This window comes from Gobio gobio (assembly GCF_949357685.1).
Source record: "Gobio gobio genome assembly, chromosome: 15".
Classification (NCBI taxonomy): Eukaryota; Metazoa; Chordata; class Actinopteri; order Cypriniformes; family Gobionidae; genus Gobio; species Gobio gobio.
In genome coordinates, this window is record NC_137108.1 from 19,183,831 (window position 1) to 19,203,545 (window position 19,715).

At 37.0% G+C, this 19,715-nt stretch overlaps 2 protein-coding genes across 2 annotated transcripts in view; both read right to left on the reverse strand.

The window, feature by feature from the left end:
* The window catches only part of gtf3c6 (general transcription factor IIIC, polypeptide 6, alpha), a 1,355,101-nt gene that overhangs the window by 181,137 nt on the left and 1,154,249 nt on the right, over nucleotides 1–19,715 (reverse strand). The window lies entirely within an intron of this gene.
* On the reverse strand, nucleotides 8,922–19,324 carry rpl18 (ribosomal protein L18). The gene is made up of 7 exons (XM_079836311.1): nucleotides 19,296–19,324; nucleotides 18,548–18,634; nucleotides 18,329–18,436; nucleotides 13,742–13,840; nucleotides 9,404–9,527; nucleotides 9,172–9,241; nucleotides 8,922–9,061 (listed from the first exon to the last, which is right to left on the reverse strand). Exons 1-7 carry the CDS (start codon nucleotides 19,296–19,298, stop codon nucleotides 8,986–8,988), a joined length of 567 nt encoding a protein of 188 aa, XP_079692437.1. The 5' UTR covers nucleotides 19,299–19,324; the 3' UTR covers nucleotides 8,922–8,985.

Sequence of the window (19,715 nt, forward strand, 5' to 3'; positions counted from 1 at the left end):
ATTTCTAAAGAATGCTTTTAGCACCTTGTTGAATCAATGCCACGTAGAATTAAGGCAGTTCTGAAGGCGAAAGGGGGTCAAACACAGTATTAGTATGGTGTACCTAATAATCCTTTAGGTGAGTGTACATGCAGATATTTCTTAAATATATGCATGAATGTGTGTGTATTTATATATACATAATAATTATACACAGTATACACACATAAATTATGTAAACACAAATATTCATTTTAGATGGGGTTAATCAATTTTACATCACTGATATATATATACAGGAAGTGCAGAATTATTAGGCACGTTGATTTTCTGATCATATTTTTTTTCCAGGCACATTTGACCAATTCCAAACCACAGTAATCCTAATAACTACTATTGATTTAGTATTTAATAATGTATACGTGATATATAATTGTTCATGAAGGCTGGAAATGAAAAACACCTTATATTCAGGTGTGCAGAATTATTAGGCATGTTTTCTTGTACAGATAAATTGAGCCAAAAAAGAGATTTAACTCAGACTGAAAAGTCAAAAAGTATTAAATGCCCATGAGAAGGATGCAATACTAATGCAATACTAGACATTGCAGTTAAGGCATGACCATTGGACAGTGAAATGCTCGTTGGGTCAGCAGGATCTGACAAAAACAGGTGGTGAAGAAAAGACACCTGTTAACTGCAAAAGAATTAGGAATTAAGGTGAAGAATTAAGGGTGAAACCATCAGGAACCCTTTAGTCTCCAGCACCACCATTTTCCAAAGCTGCAACCTACCTGGAGTCTCCAGAAGTGCAAGGTGTCAGGATCTCAGAGACTTCAGTTAGGTAAAGAATCCTAAAAAATGACCCCCACTAGATAAGAATCATAAGCTGAAGTGTTGTAAAATACATGAAGAAGGTTTTTTTATAGGCTTTATGGACAGATAGGTTGAGAGTGACTCTTGAAGGACCAGCACCACATCCTCTACCACTGTTTGAAGAATTCATCTTCCAGAATCTGGCAGTACGTTTTGGGAGTTCATTTTTAGTCCATCTCTGCAAAACGGACTTCAGGATGGACTAAAATGAACTCCCAAAACGTACTGCCAGATTCTGGAAGATGAATTCTTCAAACAGTGGTACTAGAGGATGTGGTGCTGGTCCTTCAAGAGTCATTCTCAACCTATAAAACCCATAAAGCCTATAAAAAAGCAGGCTTCATGTATTTTACAACACTTCAGCTTATGATTCTTATTTAGTGGGGGTCATTTTTTAGGATTCTTTACCTAACTGAAGTCTCTGAGATCCTGACACCTTGCACTTCTGGAGACTCCAGGTAGGTTGCAGCTTTGGAAAATGGTGGCGCTGGAGACTAAAGGGTTCCTGATGGTTTCACCCTTAATTCTTCACCTTAATTCTTAATTCTTTTGCAGTTAACAGGTGTCTTTTCTCCGCCACATGTTTTTGTCTGACCCTGCTGACCCAACGAGCATTTCACTGTCCAATGGTCATGCCTTAACTGCAATGTCTAGTATTGCATTAGTATTGCATCCTTCTCATGGGCATTTAATACTTTTTGACTTTTCAGTCTGAGTTAAATCTCTTTTTTGGCTCAATTTATCTGTAAAAGAAAACATGCCTAATAATTCTGCACACCTGAATATAAGGTGATTTTCATTTCCAGCCTTCATGAACAATTATATATCACTTATACATTATTAAATACTAAATCAATAGTAGTTATTAGGATTACTGTGGTTTGGAATTGGTCAAATGTGCCTGGAAAAAAAAATATGATCAGAAAATCAACGTGCCTAATAATTCTGCACTCCCTGTATATATATATATATATATATATATATATATATATATATATATATATATATATATATATATATATATATATATATATATATATATATATATATATATACTGTATATACACCAATCAGGCATAACATTATATCCTAATATTGTGTTGGTTCCCCTTTTGCTGCCAAAACAGCCCTGACCCGTCGAGGCATGGACTCCACTAGACCCCTGAAGGTGTGCTGTGGTATCTGGCACCAAGATGTTAGCAGCAGATCCTTTAAGTCCTGTAAGTTGTAAGGTGGGGCCTCCATGGATTGGACTTGTTTGTTCAGCACATCCCACAGATGCTCGATTGGTTTGAGATCTGGGGAATATGGAGGCCAAGTCAACACCTCAAACTCGTTGTTGTGCTCCTCAAACCATTCCTGAACCATTTTTTCTTTGTGGCAGGGCGCATTATCCTGCTGAAAGAGGTCACAGCCACCAGGGAATACCGTTTCCATGAAAGGGTGTACATGGTCTGCAAGAATGCTTAGGTAGGTGGTACTTGTCAACGTAACATCCACATGGATGTTAGCACCCAAGGTTTCCCAGCAGAACATTGCCCAAAACATCACACTGCCTCAGGTAAGCAGCGCACATGCTCCCGGCCATCCACGTGATGTAAAAGAAAACATGATTCATCAGACCAGGCCACCTTCTTCCATTGCTCCGTGGTCCAGTTCTGTTGCTCATGTGCCCACTGTTGGAGCTTTCGGTGGTGGACAGGGGTCAGCATGGGCACCCTGACTGGTCTGCGGCTATGCAGCCCCATACACAACAAACTGCGATGCACTGTGTATTCTGACACCTTTCTATCAGAACCAGCATTAACTTCTTGAGCAATTTGAGCTACAGTAGCTCGTCTGTTTGATCGGATCACACAGGCCAGCCTTCGCTCCCCACGTGCATCAATGAGCCTTGGCCGCCCATGACCCTGTCGCCGGTTCATCACTGTTCCTTCCTTGGACCACTTTTGATAGATACTGACCACTGCAATCCGGGAACACCCCACAAGAGCTGCAGTTTTGGAGATGCTTTGACCCAGTCGTCTAGCCATCACAATTTGTCACTTGTCAAACTCGCTAAAAACCTCACGTTTGTCCATTTTTCCTGCTTCTAACACATCAACTTTGAGGACAAAATGCTCACTTGCTGCCTTTATAGATTTTATGCAATTAATCAATATGACAGCACTAAGTTAAAATGTACAGTTACACTTTATTTTAAGTTGTCTTTGTTACAGTGTAATTACACTTTTAAGTACTGAGTTATATCAATTAACAACATGAACTTACATGGGTTAGGGTTTGGTTGAGGGTTAGTTGCATGTAATCATGCATCTTATATTGCTGTTATTACTGGAGTAAGTACATGTAACGTGTAACAAAGACACTGTAAAATAAGTGTTACCAAACTTACTAATTAACAGCTTATTTCTCAATATGTCACCATTGAATCAGTCATGCATTTCTGATATTGACACTAACCCAAACTCAAACAGTGGGTAAAAAACAAATGCCATGTGTAATTTTAGCCTGCACCATGGCATCATTATTTGTTTATGTGGTTGTGTTAGTGCTGCTTTCTGTTATGTCAGCCCAGTATCAGACCTGAGCTTTGGAATGCATTTGATTCAGCCGTTGATATGCGGATGTGCGATCAGCATATTCTAAAACAGCACCACTTCCAGTAAAGACAGAGAGACTGTAGTGATATGAATATGGGGGCTGGAGTTGTTTTGATGAAGAAAAGAGTCTGTGGCTGACTCAATCTCTCCCCTCCCATTTTTGCTTTGTTTTTCACTCCTCCTATCTGTCACAAGCAAGTAGCAGTTCCTTTTATAGTCCGCGTTTTTAGTATGCAAAGTACGGCTCTCTCAATTTGCCTTTCTTTCTCCAAAGTGGCCCCAAAAAGTATTTGGAAACACTGGGACACATAAAAAGAATGGTAACACTTTATTTTACAGTGTCGGTGTTACATATGTTACATGTAGTTAGTAATAACTATAAATCATGCATAATTACATGCAACTAACCCTAAACCAAAACCTAACACTATAGTAAGTAAATGTAGTTACTTAATATTACTCAGTACTTAGTAACAGTGTAAAAAAGACACATTAAAATAAAGTGTAACCAAAGGAATTAACTGAATTTCAATGAGCAAGATACAAAGTATCAAACTAAGGGACTTCTGTAAATAAATTATGCTTTTCCCAGAACTAACTTCCTTTTTTTTTTTTTTTTAACCAAAGGATCTCACAGTTTTTAGCGAATGTGTTTTCACAGGTGTTCTAGTACAGTAACAACAGGTGTAGATCACATTGACAATACATGTTCCACTAACATTTGACAAGCACAAAGTGTCCAAATATGTTTGCTTTTCATTTTTTAGCAGCATTGTATTTAGTGACTTTATCTACTACACTAAAAAACAATGCTGGGTTGTTTCAACCTTTGTTTGTGTCAATTAACCAACCATTGGTTTACATTATTTTTAAATTAAGTTTTTAAACCGAACAGTTGGGTTTTTCTATATTTGACTAAAACAAATTTCAACCCATGTTTGGGTCAAAAATTGACAAACCCAACCGTTGGTTTTGTCTGTATAAAACAGGTTGAAACAAACCCAGCATAACCAGACTACCAATCCTGTCCCTAACTTTACCCATAGTCCACCTCAACAGCAGCAAAAGTGTTTTACAATACAACATCAACACAATATTGTACCTAAAAATGTTTTATGAACATGTACACATAGTAGTTGATGACATAAAGTGTGACCATTTTGGGTAACATTTTATTTTACAGTGTCATTGTTAACTAGTTACTATAGTAAAAACTATAAATTAAGCATACTTAGATGCAAATAACCCTAAACCAAACCCTATAGCCTAATTACTTAATATTACTTAAATGTACAATGTAACAAAGACACCTTAAAATAAAGTGTAACCCCATTTTGTAAAACCTTATTCTTAATATCTTGACATCTATCTATACATTTGGCATTTTGAGGCCGCTGTACACCAGATCAGTGATGTTAAGAGCTTTCAGCCAGGTGGAAATAGTAAGCTGGCTATTGAATATGTAAATCCATGGAAAAAGTAGAATGTAGGTATGCCTTCATGAGGTGAGGTATGGGAGGATAACCACAGATCTTCAAACGCTTTCAAGCTCAGATTCTCATCGTTTCCTTCCTTTGTGCATCTTGTTCTCATGCCGTTCTTTGCCCATGAGCCCCCATTTCACACGAAAACGTCCAAATATCAACCGGGGTCAACGTGCTCAATACAGAGCATGCGGATGGCAGCGTTCACTTTCTTCAGATCAGAGGGGGCGATATGAGAGAGTGATGGGGTCTTTCCTACTTACTGTATGTGGCTGATACAGCTGATTTGAATAACAGGACAGCTGGGGAAGACCTAGTGAGCCCCTGATGTGGAAAAAAGAGACTGTCACGAGTGGGAATATTATATGCATGCAGATAGCGCAGAGGATGGAACATATTAACACTGATTATGCTTGGTGGCAGGATCGTGACTGAGATATTACATATTCCTTCCCCACTGACCCCATCAGTCATTACTTTCCCGTAAACACAGACACCGTCGTCCTCCAGATTCAGTCTCAATCCTTTACTCTCTTGAAAATTAATATCCTGAGTAATTTTTTTATAAATTTTTTGGTAACTCTTTATGGTTACACTTTATTTTAAGGTGTCTTTGTTACAGTGTAATTATATATTTATTTAAGTATTGAGTAATATGAATTAATTACATGTAATTAGGGTAGGATTAGGGTTTGGTTGAGGGTTAGTTGCATGTAATTATGCATAATTTACTTTTATTACTACGGTAAGTACATGTATGTAACCAGGAGATCTGTTCCCCATGTACATATATAGTAATTGCAATAACTGGGTAAAAACTATACTAACCCTGAACCTACACCTAAACCTAACCATAACCCATGTAGTTACCTTACACTTAAAAAAAAAAGTTGAATCTTGTATAACTTAAAAAAAAAATGGAATATTGCTTAACTTATTTTGATGACTTACAGCAATGTAAAAATGCTGTCATAACTCATTGATCATAACATTTTTACAGTGTATATTATAGTGTAACTGCACTGTAAAAAAATATTTTAAAAGTAAGTTACCTGGTTGCCTTAAAATTTTGAGTTCATTGAAATCAAAAATTTGGGTTAATACACTGAACATTTTTGGGAATCATCACCCTTTATTTAAATATTATTCAAAGATTTAGAGCATATTGCATAATTGTGTGTTTTATTTGTAATAATGCAGTGAAACATGCTAAATTTATCACATAATTTTTTAATTTACGTGGTTCAGATACAATAATATTGAGTTTATAAAACCAATTTCTTTCATTGTATTAACTCAAATTTTTAATTTCAATGAACTCAACATTTTAAGGCAACCAGGTTACTTACTTTTTTAAGTTAAACCAACAATATTTTTTTTACAGTGTGTAAGTGCACGTACTCTAAAATATTGCAATCCATTTTTCTATCTTTAATTAAAATTTTGTAAATTGAATTAAAAACAATTTTGGTAACACTTTATTTTAGTGTCTTTGTTACACGTAACATGTATTTACTGTAGTAATTACTATAATATGTGCATAATACATGCAACTAACCTAAACCATACCCTAATCTTAGTAAGTATATGTAGTTTATTATTATTATGCAGTAATTAAATGTATAATTACACTGTAACACGGACACCTTGAAATAAAGTGTAACCAAATAATTTTTAACCCAATAATGCCCAGATTTGTCCCAGAGATTTCATTTGAACGTACTTCAGCAATTGTTAAATGTCTTTTCCACATGAATTTTATTAAATATGCCAGATTGAGTGACTATAAGTTTCCATTATTACTAAGCTGTGGACTAGTTTTTAGTCGTTTTTAATTTTAAAAACTAAAATAAATAATTGAAAAGATTTTTTTTTTTAATGTGGGTGTATATATACGAGGCTTTTATTATAATGGGTTTATGTTTTTTAGGCTGATTGTTGTAGCCATTGTTATTGATTATGTATACTGTAATTGTTGTTGGGTTTTTTGTTAAACAAAAATAGTGGTTTGATCATTCGCAGTTTGCAGTATATTGAAAATGTTTCTGATATTAAAGTGAGTTGGATAGTTGAATGGCTGTAATTGATTTTGTCCTCAAAATTTGAAAAATCAGTTTAAGGTATTATTGGTAGTACTGTGCCTTTAAACATTACATTGCCATTCGATTGATTTGTGTTGCTTCTACATTAATTTGGGAATTCAATGTGTTAATATGATAACAAAATGTATTATATTTGAATTCTATTGAATATGTAAAAAGACAGACAAATCTGCTGACACGAGCACATTTTATTCAGAATTATATGCAAAATGTGTGATTAATAAGAATTGAAGCGGTTCGGTTCAGTGCAGTGGTCAAAGTTCCATGAAACTCAGCAGTGGGACACTGGAGCTCAGTTTCAGTCAAAATGTTCAATTCCACAGATGATTTCTCTATAGAAATTAGTCAAAACAGGGTTTTATAGAAAGATATGCATCACACACACCATACGTTTCTCTAGGCAGCTGTCAGCAGATTTGTCAGACAATTACCGTTTCTTACATCATGGCATAGATCGGTTTGCTCTAGAAAGTCTTGTCCTTATATAGTAAAACCCAAGATGTGTTTTCTCAGAGGGCTTTAGAGTGTGTGAGAACCTGCTATTCACAAAGACGTCAGATTGCGTCATTTAAAAGCTTAATTTCAAAATGAACTTTGAAATTATCAAGGAGGAAATTTAGAAATTAATATTCATTGTTTGCTATCATGACAGCATCACATGTGGCTGAAACTGCTCCTAACAGTGTTGAACGGTTTAATTTGTCCTCTATATACTGGAAATAACAACCACAGATTTACAGATCAAAGGCAGTCAGCTTCTGAAAAGTGTTTACTCACCAATAGCAAAGCTTCTTTGAATAACGTCCAAACACTACGTGTTTTTGCTTCCACATACTTCTGCTGTCACATTATTCCTTTAAGTTGTGCTGTTTCACTTCAACATTTGCATGGTCATTCCACAAATGTAGACATTTTTGCATTTTATATTGAGGGCATTGTGCAGGCTCTTTAAAATCGCTCTAGTTACTAATTGAATTAGTTCTATATTCAAAATGCATTTAAACTACAGATGCATACATTTACCAATGCTGCAATTATTTTCTATAGATGGGTAGCGGTCCAAAACAAATTCTAAACATCTTTTATTGGTCAAGTTTATGGACTTATATAAAGAGATTGTATGGAACATTTTTACCTTTAAAAATGTATTTTATCAATGACAGGCTGAATAAAAATTAGGTGATTAAACTGGTACAAAACGTCTGTGAAGACACTTATGAATTTATAAACTTCAAGTAAAATTGATTAGCATAAATTCATGTTTGTTTTTAACAGTGCCAGCTTCTGTGGTTATTTTCAAGGCGAGAAATTGTAAAACTATCAGATTTTTACTATTTATTTTAGCTAAAAATGCAAACACTGTTTGGTTTAACTGTTAAATTCTTCAAGAGTTAACGGCATAAAAAAAGGCTTCTCAGGGTTAAAACGGCACAATCTAATAAAACATGCTTCAATGATAAGGAGTTATTGTACCAATTTATATCTGATCAAAACATTCCATAAATCTATTTTCACACAAACTGCTCAGAGCTAGTTTGATTTGTGCAAATTCAAATGGAAACTTCAAAAGTTCAATCAAGGTCTGTGCATCTTTCCTCTGACGTTAACTTCTTTTAACTTGACAATTAAATTCTCAGCTATCTTCGCGTAAGATTGATTCTGAAACTGTATTGGAAACATGCACACGCACATGTACCTACAGTTGTAAACAAAACATTTCATCATTAGGTTCGCGTTTCCACTTGATGTGGTGAAGTCAGTCATTTCGGTGCCTTGGGTGTATATTGGGTGTCAATTTCAAAACGAGTAAACGGGTTAAAAAGGTAGAATGTTCTGAAGGAGCATAAAATTCGATCAAGAAAAGCAACTACAAAAGATTGTATTTTGAATATTACCCAATCTTTATTTGCATTGCAATATTGAATACAAAAAGACAGACGTTTAGTTCTTGTAGCCTCGGCTGGCTCTGCGACCACGGGCACGCTCAAACTTCCTGCCTTTGGAGCGCACATAGGGCCTAGAGGAGAGAAGAACACGCTTTCGGTTAAACTGTTCATCACAACAATTAACTTATCAAACAGCCTCAAGCTCATGAAGGCTTGAAATGAAAGTTCAGTGTTCTCTTACTTGGTGTGGCTGTGGGGGGTTCCAGGAGCTTTCCCAAAATGCCTGTACACCTCTCTGCCCTTTCGGGGTCCTGTTTACAAAGAAGAAGTGCTTTAACAACCTGCAGCTTAGCTGAACAAATACAAACAATTAACCAACTCAAGCAGTTACAAAAATGAGAAGGTTATGAACAACAATCAGATATACATTGAATGGGTTTTCTACACAAAGTATTCTTGCTTTGCACACATACCGGACAACAGAACGGTGCCCTGTCCTTTAGGTGCAGTGAGTGCCAGCTGGTCAAAGGTCATGATCTGTCCACCAGCCTTCAAGATCCTGCGGCGAGCACCGTCGGTCACCTTCAGGGCACACACCTGCGGGAAGGCACAGGAAAGAAAAATATTTTATTTCACTGCCAGGTGAAAAAAACACCCTATGTATTTTGCAGTTCTTGAAACATCAAAACACCCAACATAGAGACTTTTAGGACTGCTTACATGACAAAACATCTACAGCATAAATTTAAACATCCATGTCATCTCTCCAAGATGCATACAATGACATAAATATTGTGATGTTCTCTATATATATATATATATATATATATATATATATGGGCTGTACAGTGCGACATATGTGCAATACAGAACCCGAGACTCTGAAGGAGGTGGCACTCGAACTGTCCCGCGATTCACGTGAAATGGACTCGGTGCGCATTTGTTCAGGAAGAAACGTAACCTGTAAGGCTGGGCAATTTTATCGATTCTGCGATATAAATTTATATATTTTTTTCTCCCAAGAAATCTATTGATTTTTAAGCTGCGAGTATCGATACATAAATCCCATTCAAATCCCAGTGTTTACCCCCATATGCATTGCAGGAAGAGCGATTTGGTCAGCCAGCCGCTAGTATCGCTGTAGAGCAAGTTACCCGTACTACTAACTTTACACAGACGCCGACGTCTACCTCTTCTTGTTTACGGAGTCAGAGCGAGGAGATTAAAAAAAAAATGGCAGTAAATATAAATCCAGCGCCTTCATGCTTAAAATCAGATGTGTGGGAGCACTTTGGGTTTAAAAAGAAGGAAAGCGACGACTTAGACTCAGGGGTCAACAACATGAGTCGCCCGCAAGGACCACGCGAGTTGCCCGCGGGTCTGTTCTAAAAATAGCTCACCATAGCGTTCAGTCGCTTCAGTGTTGATTTAAGCGCAGGGCTCCAGACTGAAGCCGAATATATACTAGTGTCTGTAAATAATAAACTGCAAAATTACTCCTGCATGTTATGCGTCTGTGTGGAAGACGAGCGCAGCGCGCGTGCAATCGCTCTTGTAGTCTCTGCCGACACGAACACATAAACCGTCATGAGAATTTACCATTTCTTTGAGAAAACTGGGTGCGTCTCATTCAGCTCCTGGTTCAGTAGTCAGGGCACTGATCATGACATAAGTCAATGGGCTGATCCCTGACTGAACTAGGGAGCTGAATGAGAATGAGATGCGCACCCACTGTCATATCATCATGAACACAGACACTGGTAATCACGGCAACCCGTCAAAATAAAAGTTTGGTTTAACGTGAAGAGATTGACTACAGATTGTAGCCTACAGTAAATTTAGCTACGTCTCTATGTAATAATAATACGTCTCTACTACTACTAATAATAATTATGAAATAAATAATACTAATTATTTAATTATTAATGGTTGCTTATTTTTCACTTGATCTTTCATTTATAAACAATGTTTACTTTTAAACATCATACAGCCTTTACATGTTTATGTATTATTTACTTAAGATTATCATCATACATAATAAAACATTTATTTAAAAAAAAGTGGTATTGTACTGACTACTGGAACTACTACTATACTCTTTCAGGTGTAAAACAGTTTGGATAGTTGTTAATATGAGAATTATGATGCATTATTTAAGAGTTTTAAGTATTATATAACATGAGTAGCTCTCTTTGACTTTCTTTTTTAAAAAGTAGCTCTCAAATGAAAAAAGGTTGGAGACCCTTGACTTAGTCAAAGCATCGCGGTTGGTTTGCAAGCTGTGACACAAACTTGAAATACTCTGGAAATACTACCAAACATCAGTGTCAAGCTAAAAAAGCTGTCAAAGAAACTGTTCAGAACAGGCCACTTGCTGCAATTTTAGCGCAATGAAAGCGCAGCACTTCCGGGAAAGAAGGTCAATGTACACGATCTAGTGTAGAGACCTCACTTCCTGTGTGTGAGGTCTCTACACAAGATCGTGTACATTGACCTTCTTTCCCGGAAGTGCTGCGCTTTCATTGCGCTAAAATTGCAGCAAGTGGCCTGTTCTGAACAGTTTCTTTGACAGCTTTTTTAGCTTGACACTGACGTTTGGTAGTATTTCCAGAGTATTTAATCGTGTACATTAGGGTTGGGTATCGTTTGGGTTTTTTTCGATTCCGGTGCCAAACCGATACTTTTAAAACGGTTCCGGTGCCTAAACGGTGCCTGAACCGATACTTTTTTTTTTTTTTAAAGGCCACCAAACGAGGTGGATGACATTAAATGGCTTTTTATTTATTTATTTATTATTTAAATTGAACCATTTATTAAAAGTTTAATGTATACTTAAATGTATGAATATAAATAAATACAAAACACAATTTACTTATTTACAAATTATAATTGACATATTTACAAATTCACAGTAAAACCTAAGCCACCCAACTACAACAAGCCTAATATAACTCTAAACAGTTACAGTAATAACAGCAGTCGTCTGTATTCTTGCTCTGCTACAAACCAGCTTCGAGCTTCAGCTTTATTTTGAAATATGATCATATTCTCTGGCTAAATATTTTTGAACACATCGCCTTAATGTTTCCATGGTGACGCGTCATGTTTCTCACATGACACACAGCAGCCGCAATAGCGCTGACAGCTCAGCTGTATCGGGTTTATTTCGTTTTTTCTTTTTATTCAAAATATTCACAAACTTCTTAACTGTGTCACGAACTATCTGATGTTCAAATGTGTGAGTGAATGTGTGTTAGTTGATCTATAAAGCGCAATGGGCGGCGCCATGTTAGTTTGCGCCTCAGAATCGGATCTGTCGGATTTACAACACTTGAGTTCATTCTCGTCTCACGAAATACATGAAAGTAAGTGACCAGTGAACTGGAAGAAGAATAGAGTAAACAATATAGTTACTATATAATGTGCATTTATCTGATGTGAATAAAACACGTAACGTTAGTCAAATTATAACCGTCTGAAAGGATTGTCATTGCCGCTTTCATAGACATCAGTGTGTGTTTTTTGCTAGTAGCCTACTTATGAACATTTAAATGTCTGAAACCTGAAATAAACATGATGTCGTTGAAAACACTGAATAGTTGTCATGAGTTGTGATGTGACAAGCGCTGAGCGTCTGTCTCTGGCTCAGCCAAAGCGCGAAAGCACGTTTGAATTTTGGCACCGAAATGAGGAACCGAAATCTGCGTTCTGATTCGGTCCGGTACATACCGGTTATATAAGTACCGGTGCCATATTGGAACCGGATTTCGGTACCCAACCCTAGTGTACATTGACCTTCCTTTCCGGAAGTGCTGCGCTTTCGGGGCTGTTGGACATGGTGTTGTATTTGAGGTTAAAAAATTATATAAATACTGTTCGTTTTATCGCACAAACCGATCGTTTCGTGTCTTAAGACATTGTGTCGTCACGAGCCGCATGGATTAATTTGAAGTTGTCTGTGCATGTTTTTTTTTTTTACCCTAATAGAATTAGACCCCATTGAAATGCATTCTATGAGTGACACACAGCAACGGTTGAAGTTAAAAATCTCCATTTGTGTTCTACTGAATAAACAAAGACACCTACACCTTGGATGGCCTGAGGGTAAGCAGATAAATGTCAAATTTTCATTTTTGGGTGAACTATCCCTTTAAGCTAGATTCTATTCTGTGGGATTTCCTTCATTATAATGGTCAGTCGTCAATGGCAACGCTATTTTCGGTGCTGAAATGGAACAAAAACAGCCAACCACTGTATGATGAATGAATCTCGCGTGCATCACACATTCATTCTCTGAAATCTACGCTCAAAGCAGAGATGAGAGCGGCGCACACTCTGAACAAAACTCCGCTAATCTGAACACCTCTGATTATTATATTCATAAACTCAATAGAAACACGTGTAATGATGACTTGTCTGCTTTTTTAAATGTTTGATTGAGTTCGTTGTGTTATACGACGCGAGTGAGCTTCCACCTCCCTGAATTACGGTTTTGCAAACATTGTCTTGCTCTGCAGTGTTTTCAGTGTGAAGTATTTCCACAGCTGACATGTTGGCTAGCCACAATGCTGCTCAATGCTATTTATTAGTTTAATATAAGCAAGTTTGTCATTGAACTGTTTTGTTGTTGTGCTTTTCATTAATGATTATAATGCACTCACCCACCAAGCAATTGTCAAAATGACAATGCAAAAGTCTAACAACCTCAGGTTGAACAAAGTTAGCATGAACACAGAATCGGAAGCAAAATGGACGTGGACGGACGGACAAAGCTTATAGGAGATGAACCAGACTTTCAATGTCTGTCTTACCTTCAGTTTAGGGACATTCTGAATCCTGACATCATCAGTAATAGTTCCCACAACAACAGCAGTCAGGTTTTCACGGCCTGGAAGCTTCATCTTACGGATCTAGAGGCAAAGAAACAAGAAAACTTTGCATGAGACGAATGAAAAGGTTTATTAGGACCGGGTTTCAATCATTATTTTGATAGAGAGATATTATATCTAATTTTCTTGATATTTCACCCCCCAAAAAATTGTCATCATTTAATCCGCCTCAAATTGTTCTAAATCTGTACGAGTTTCTTTGTTCTATGGATCTTGAAAGAGAATATTTTGAAGAATGTGGGTAACAAAACAGTTTCAAGTAACCATTGACCACCATAGTATTTTTATTTCTTCATACTACGCAAGTCTATGGGGATCAGCAATTGTTTAGCATCTGATTTTTCAGTCTATGAAGTTAGTGATGAACAAAATATTATAGTGCTTCTCATCCATTAAATCACACTATTGCACTTTACAAAACAAAGCCTCCGCTTTCAAAATCTGTCATGATTCCGCAATTAAATTTGAGTACTTGATTTTAAACAAAGTCCTTGATTGCAATTTACCCATGTCGAGTAACTCGGTATCGTATATATTTACCATATTTTCCAGACTATAAGTCACACTTTTTTCATCGTTTGGCTGGTCCTGCGACTTATATCAAAATGTATTCATACTCTCTGCCAAGAATAAACATTAAGCTACGTCTACTGCCACAAGAGGGCGCTCTATGCTACTCCTGTAGCCTACCCCTGAAAAATTTAAGTTAATATTTCAGTTAACTTTTTTCAGTTTTCAGTTAAAGTCAAGCAAAATGCCCCCAAAAAGAAAACCCAAATTACAAACTGCAGGTAGTAAAATAAGCAGCCGAAAACAGTAATCGAGCAGCAGAAAGAAAGTTTGGAGTGAGTGAGAAACTTGTGAGGGACTGGCGAAAAGCAGAGGTTACTTTAACTGTAGTGAAGAAAACAAAGAAAGCTAAAATCAGACTGAAAGCAAGATGGCCAGAGCTGGAGGAACGAGTCCACAGATGGGTGCATGAACGCTCTGCCGGGAGAGGCTCAGCAGCGCGAGACAAACGCTGCCAGTGTGAATGCACAGCGGGCGGGCGGGCACGCGGCTCCTGCTCTCCGCACTGCTTCTGCCCTGCCAACGCACTGCAATGTTTTTTCCTCTTCATGACGCATTTTGACTGATGCGACTTATACTCAGGAGCGACTTATAGTCTGGAAAATACGGTAAATCATTTATAAACCTACACAAGCACATCAATGTTTCTAAATAAGCAATTGTTCACCGGGATTTTAAAATAAAAAGTTTAAACATTCGCTCGGAGTTTGCCGGTTTTGATGTCCACATGTTCTTGTTCAAGAAATTATAGTGGCTGTAGCATTTCTATCATAAAGAAGTGGAAAAATTAAATAAAGATTAAGTAAACATTCGAATTAAATGTTTGGCCAAAATTAAACAAATTTGTATATTATGTATTTTAACATTGTTGTTTTTGATACTTTATTTGAACCAAATATTATTGCCTATTTGTTATTGAGTATGTATTGAAGTCATTTTAAAGGCTTAGGTCTTTGCTCGTCTATTTTTATTACCACAAAAAGTTATCAGATTAATCAAAATAAATCGACTGATTACTTGATTACCAAAATAATCGTTAGTCACAGCCCTAGAGCACTATATTAGATATTCATTATATTTGTACTTAACCTGTTCTACAATATTTTAACTATGTTGGAATAAATCTGTCATAAGTGGACTGTTTAAATGTAAAAAAAAAAAAAAAAAAATTTGAATTATACAACTCATAATACTTGCTCTAATTGTTGTGATTAAAGAGTAGGGACCAATAAATTATCGGGCGATATGGGTGTAAATGACGTAATTTTTATTGCTTTTATATAAATAAAAGAAATCTGATAACTAGATCCGATAAAGTACGCTTGGTGGTAAATCAGTCTGATTTCTCCGAGGGTGCGTCTCAATCAGCTATTTCAGTAGTCAGGGCACTGATCAGAGAGTCAACCCATTGTCTGATTCCCTGATCAGTGCCCTGACTACTGAAATAGCTGATTGAGACGCACCCCGAGATTCGTCTGCTTTCCGAGTGCAAGCGAATGTGTCGCGCAGCTCACGAATGCGTCATCATCTGTGAACATGTCTTCGCCGGTCTGGAAGTTTTTCTCCGTGGCAGCGGAGGACAGTGCTAGTGCTATTGCTATAAAAAAAAGGCGTCAAATTTTAATACAACAAATCTTCTCACTTGAAAGGGCGTCATCGCAGCAAAGCTGTATTAAAGGGGCCGGCTACACACTGCAAGCGTGGCATGAGCATCTGAGCTGCGTGGCGTGTCCGTTTTTATTTCGGCTTCCATGTTAACAAGTTAGAGCTTGCATACTGCCTGCGTGACAGGCGCGGCTCGAGCCGTGCCGAAACCGCTTGCATTCTAGAAATAAAACCGACACCTATTTTTCACGCGACACGCGTGGTGTGCCGTTTTCTATGTTTTTGCACACCAGAAAGGCCTTCACTTCAGTATTGACAGCAAACTATAGGCTACAGAATATTTCGTTCTGGATTGACAGGTGCAATACTTGAAAATCAATATTTTTTATTTTTTTTTATTTTTATTACAATGATATCTGCATTTATGTGAAAACCTAGAGACTTTAAAACATCAAACTGTCATTTATTAATATGTATTCGTGTCAAAATGACAAACAGCTTTTCCTATTCAATTTTGCATGGAAACGCTTCCAACACGCTTGCGTATCGCGTGCTGATAAGCGCATCACGCAGGTGTTAACATGGGAGCCGAAATAAAAACGGACAGACCACGCAGCTGAGACGCTGCCACGCTTGCAGTGTGTAGCCGGCCTAAAACACGGGGCGACGATCCCCTTTCAACTGGCATTTGAACATGTAAAAAGTTTCCCAGAGACAGCGAAAATGCTAAAGCCATAAACGACAAAGTAATGGATTTCATAGTCCTTGATGACCAATGCATTTGATATATTATGTTTTTGAAAAACACTTATACATACCTTCCTCATCCCACATATTTCTTTTGTTTAACTATATAATTTCAGAGAAATCTCAACAATGCCCTATGCCCTTTGGTTGAGGATGCACTTTTTTCTTGATGTTGACAAATGAAATGGCAATGCATTTTAATCATGTATTTAATGTATTATGCATCCTCATGCACTAAAGGTTAATATGCAGTTTTTATGCATGACATACTTGAATATAAATTTGTTGTTAATGAGTTAAGTGCAGATAAACCATAATTCTGATAAACACTTTGTTACTAAGTATTGTGGTGCCTTACACAACAAATAAAAAACATTTGAATTAGGACTGATATTTGCCATTACAGTTAGGCCAGAGCTACTAAACTATCAGTTTCATCAGTGCATCTTAGATTTTCTATTCTCCCGGGTGCACGTGCAGATAATATGGAAATTATAATATAAAAATATAAACTTATTGGTTATCGGTCATGAGAAGGACTTAATTATCAGTAAAAAAATATCATATCGTGCATTGCTATTAAAACGTTATTATAACAAATTCCCAGTGTAATTTAAAATGTGTGCATATAAATCAGTTATTTTTAACCTTTAATATTATAGTAATGTACCAACTGACATGTTCCCTAAATAGGTTTACATAAGTTGAGAGATTTCCTTTCCTTGAGAAAACTGGCCATGTACTGTAGCTGATACAGATCCAAAAGATTCGATATCAAATGAATTCAGAATGAAATCGAACCGCAAGCTTGTGAATAAAAATCACATTGCGAAATCTGTTATAAAGCCACAATATGCAACTTTTGCTAGAGGTCGCTTATTCAACACAAAAGGCGTAGCTTGATGATGCCTGGATTTCGCAGAGCTTTTATTATGTCGCAGATTATCGATTCCGCTTCTTCCGGTCATGCGTATGTGGGGTAACGCAACGCTGTTTTATCATATTAGATACATTTGAGTGTATTGAAAGTTATGTTATAATGTTACTCTGTTCATTCGCTCAGCGGCTACTATGAGACACTTGTTGCACACTGCAATAAGCTAGATCGATATTAGGCATGGTTAAACATGGTACTCGCTGTAAATTAAGAAAACAAGATTTAAACAATAAGACTAACTGTGTTGAGCTGTATAACAATCATTAGTTTTCTGTCGATGGATGTATTCAAACAGTTGCTCACCTGTCTAATAAAACACCTAATATATTAAAGCATCTTTGTGTTTCCATGGTTTCTACAGGAAATCGCTGGTAACGCGAGTATGATGTCATTGATTGGTGACACACGAACACTGCTTGTGTCCTGGCGAATTTTCTCTGGATTTAAACATTCTTGGAAACAGTTGGGATAACGCAAGTACCCAGCTAGTCATGCAAGTCAACAAAATATAGAACACTATTCTAGTGGTTTTTGGATATTTTAATCCAAAAATCTTACATATTGTGCCTTTAATACCCAGCCAATTACTATCACGCAACAGGTCTTATGCAAACAAGATCTACAGAAGTAACACTGGGGTTCAAACTCACCAGTCGGGAAATGGCCAAAGGTGGGCGGTTGGTCTTGCTCATGAAGAGTCTCCTCAGAATGACCTTGTTAAAGGGAGCATCACAACGACGAGACAGGAATCTGTACAACTACAACACACAGAGTGAATTGGTATAAAATTAGAGGAAAAAATTGACAACTGATCAAAACAGCCAGTTTCTTGCTTATTTGTCCGTCTTGGGTTTCATGATGGTTCTTACCTTGACCAAGAGCCTCAGGTAAATATCCTGACTTTTGGGCTCCTTCCTGTGAACCTTGCGGTCCTTGTTGTGTCTGATGTCAACTCCCTGTGAGATTCCACAAAACAAGTCAATTACACATCAATAAAAAGTACCATTACAAATTAGCTTTATAAATAAATTGTACAAGATAACTTACAATTGGGGTGAATTCCGGGTGATTGGGACACTTTTTGCCATTGAGATGACTTGAAAATGTGTCCCAATCGACCTGAATTCACCCTATTTGAGCAATAATTGCTAACAAAAATAAATTCTTTACTATCATTCACATGCAAGTTATACATTTGTCTCAGTTAAGTTGTTACTCGTGTGGATGTGGCTAGCACTGGTACAGCTAGCCTAGCCAACACGAGTTTGCAATAGATCTCTTCCTTCTGCCCAGTCAACTAAATTAAACGCCATTATGAATTTCATCTATATCTTTATAAACAAAAGATTAATGAGACGGTAACACGCTGTCGTCAGACATCCGCAATTATTTTTTACAAACGACACATGAGCAGTCTCAGCTCTGCGGCCCGATGTGCGTTAGCCGGCATTTACTTATTAAATTCATACACAATCCACATTAATACATACATCTTTTCACTTATAGCGGTATGTAATGCTTCTAAACATCATCTGCGGCAGAACTAGAATAGATATCGCTAAGGATGGAGGAAGATTTTGGACACTGGTAGATTCCATAAGAAATCAAGCTACCTACCATCTTGGACTCAGAGTGAAAAGGGAAAAGGAAAGATCGCGAGAGGACGTATAGCGAGATTACGGAACGCTATGAGCCATGTGACTGAAAACGCGCGTCCCGATTGGTTCACGCTGCCTGTCACTGAAGAAACATGTACACGGTTGGTTACGTTACAGCAAGAGCTGTATAGTTGAACTTGAGTGAATAAAACTGGTGATGTTAGTTAACCAGCTGTTTAATAGTGATGGTAATTTATTTAATTATTCCGATTTTGTTTCAAGATATCAATTCCCAGTATCTAGTAAAGAAATGAATATAGTTTTCAAGGCCAAATCTGTATGCTGTTTAGAAACAATAATAGTGTTACAGAGACTTCTGTTTATCCCCCTAGCCCTGAATCCACTGTGGTTGGTTCTATTTGTTTTTCAGTGCATAAAT

Bases quoted from the DNA above. Each gene is read 5' to 3' on its own strand.
- rpl18 (XM_079836311.1), bottom strand. The intron at 9,528-13,741 runs GTAAGACAGACA...GCCTTCCCGCAG, and splicing joins AGAATGTCCCTAAACTGAAG to GTGTGTGCCCTGAAGGTGAC. The intron at 9,242-9,403 runs GTATGTGTGCAA...CTTTGTAAACAG, and splicing joins GGGCACCGTTCTGTTGTCCG to GACCCCGAAAGGGCAGAGAG.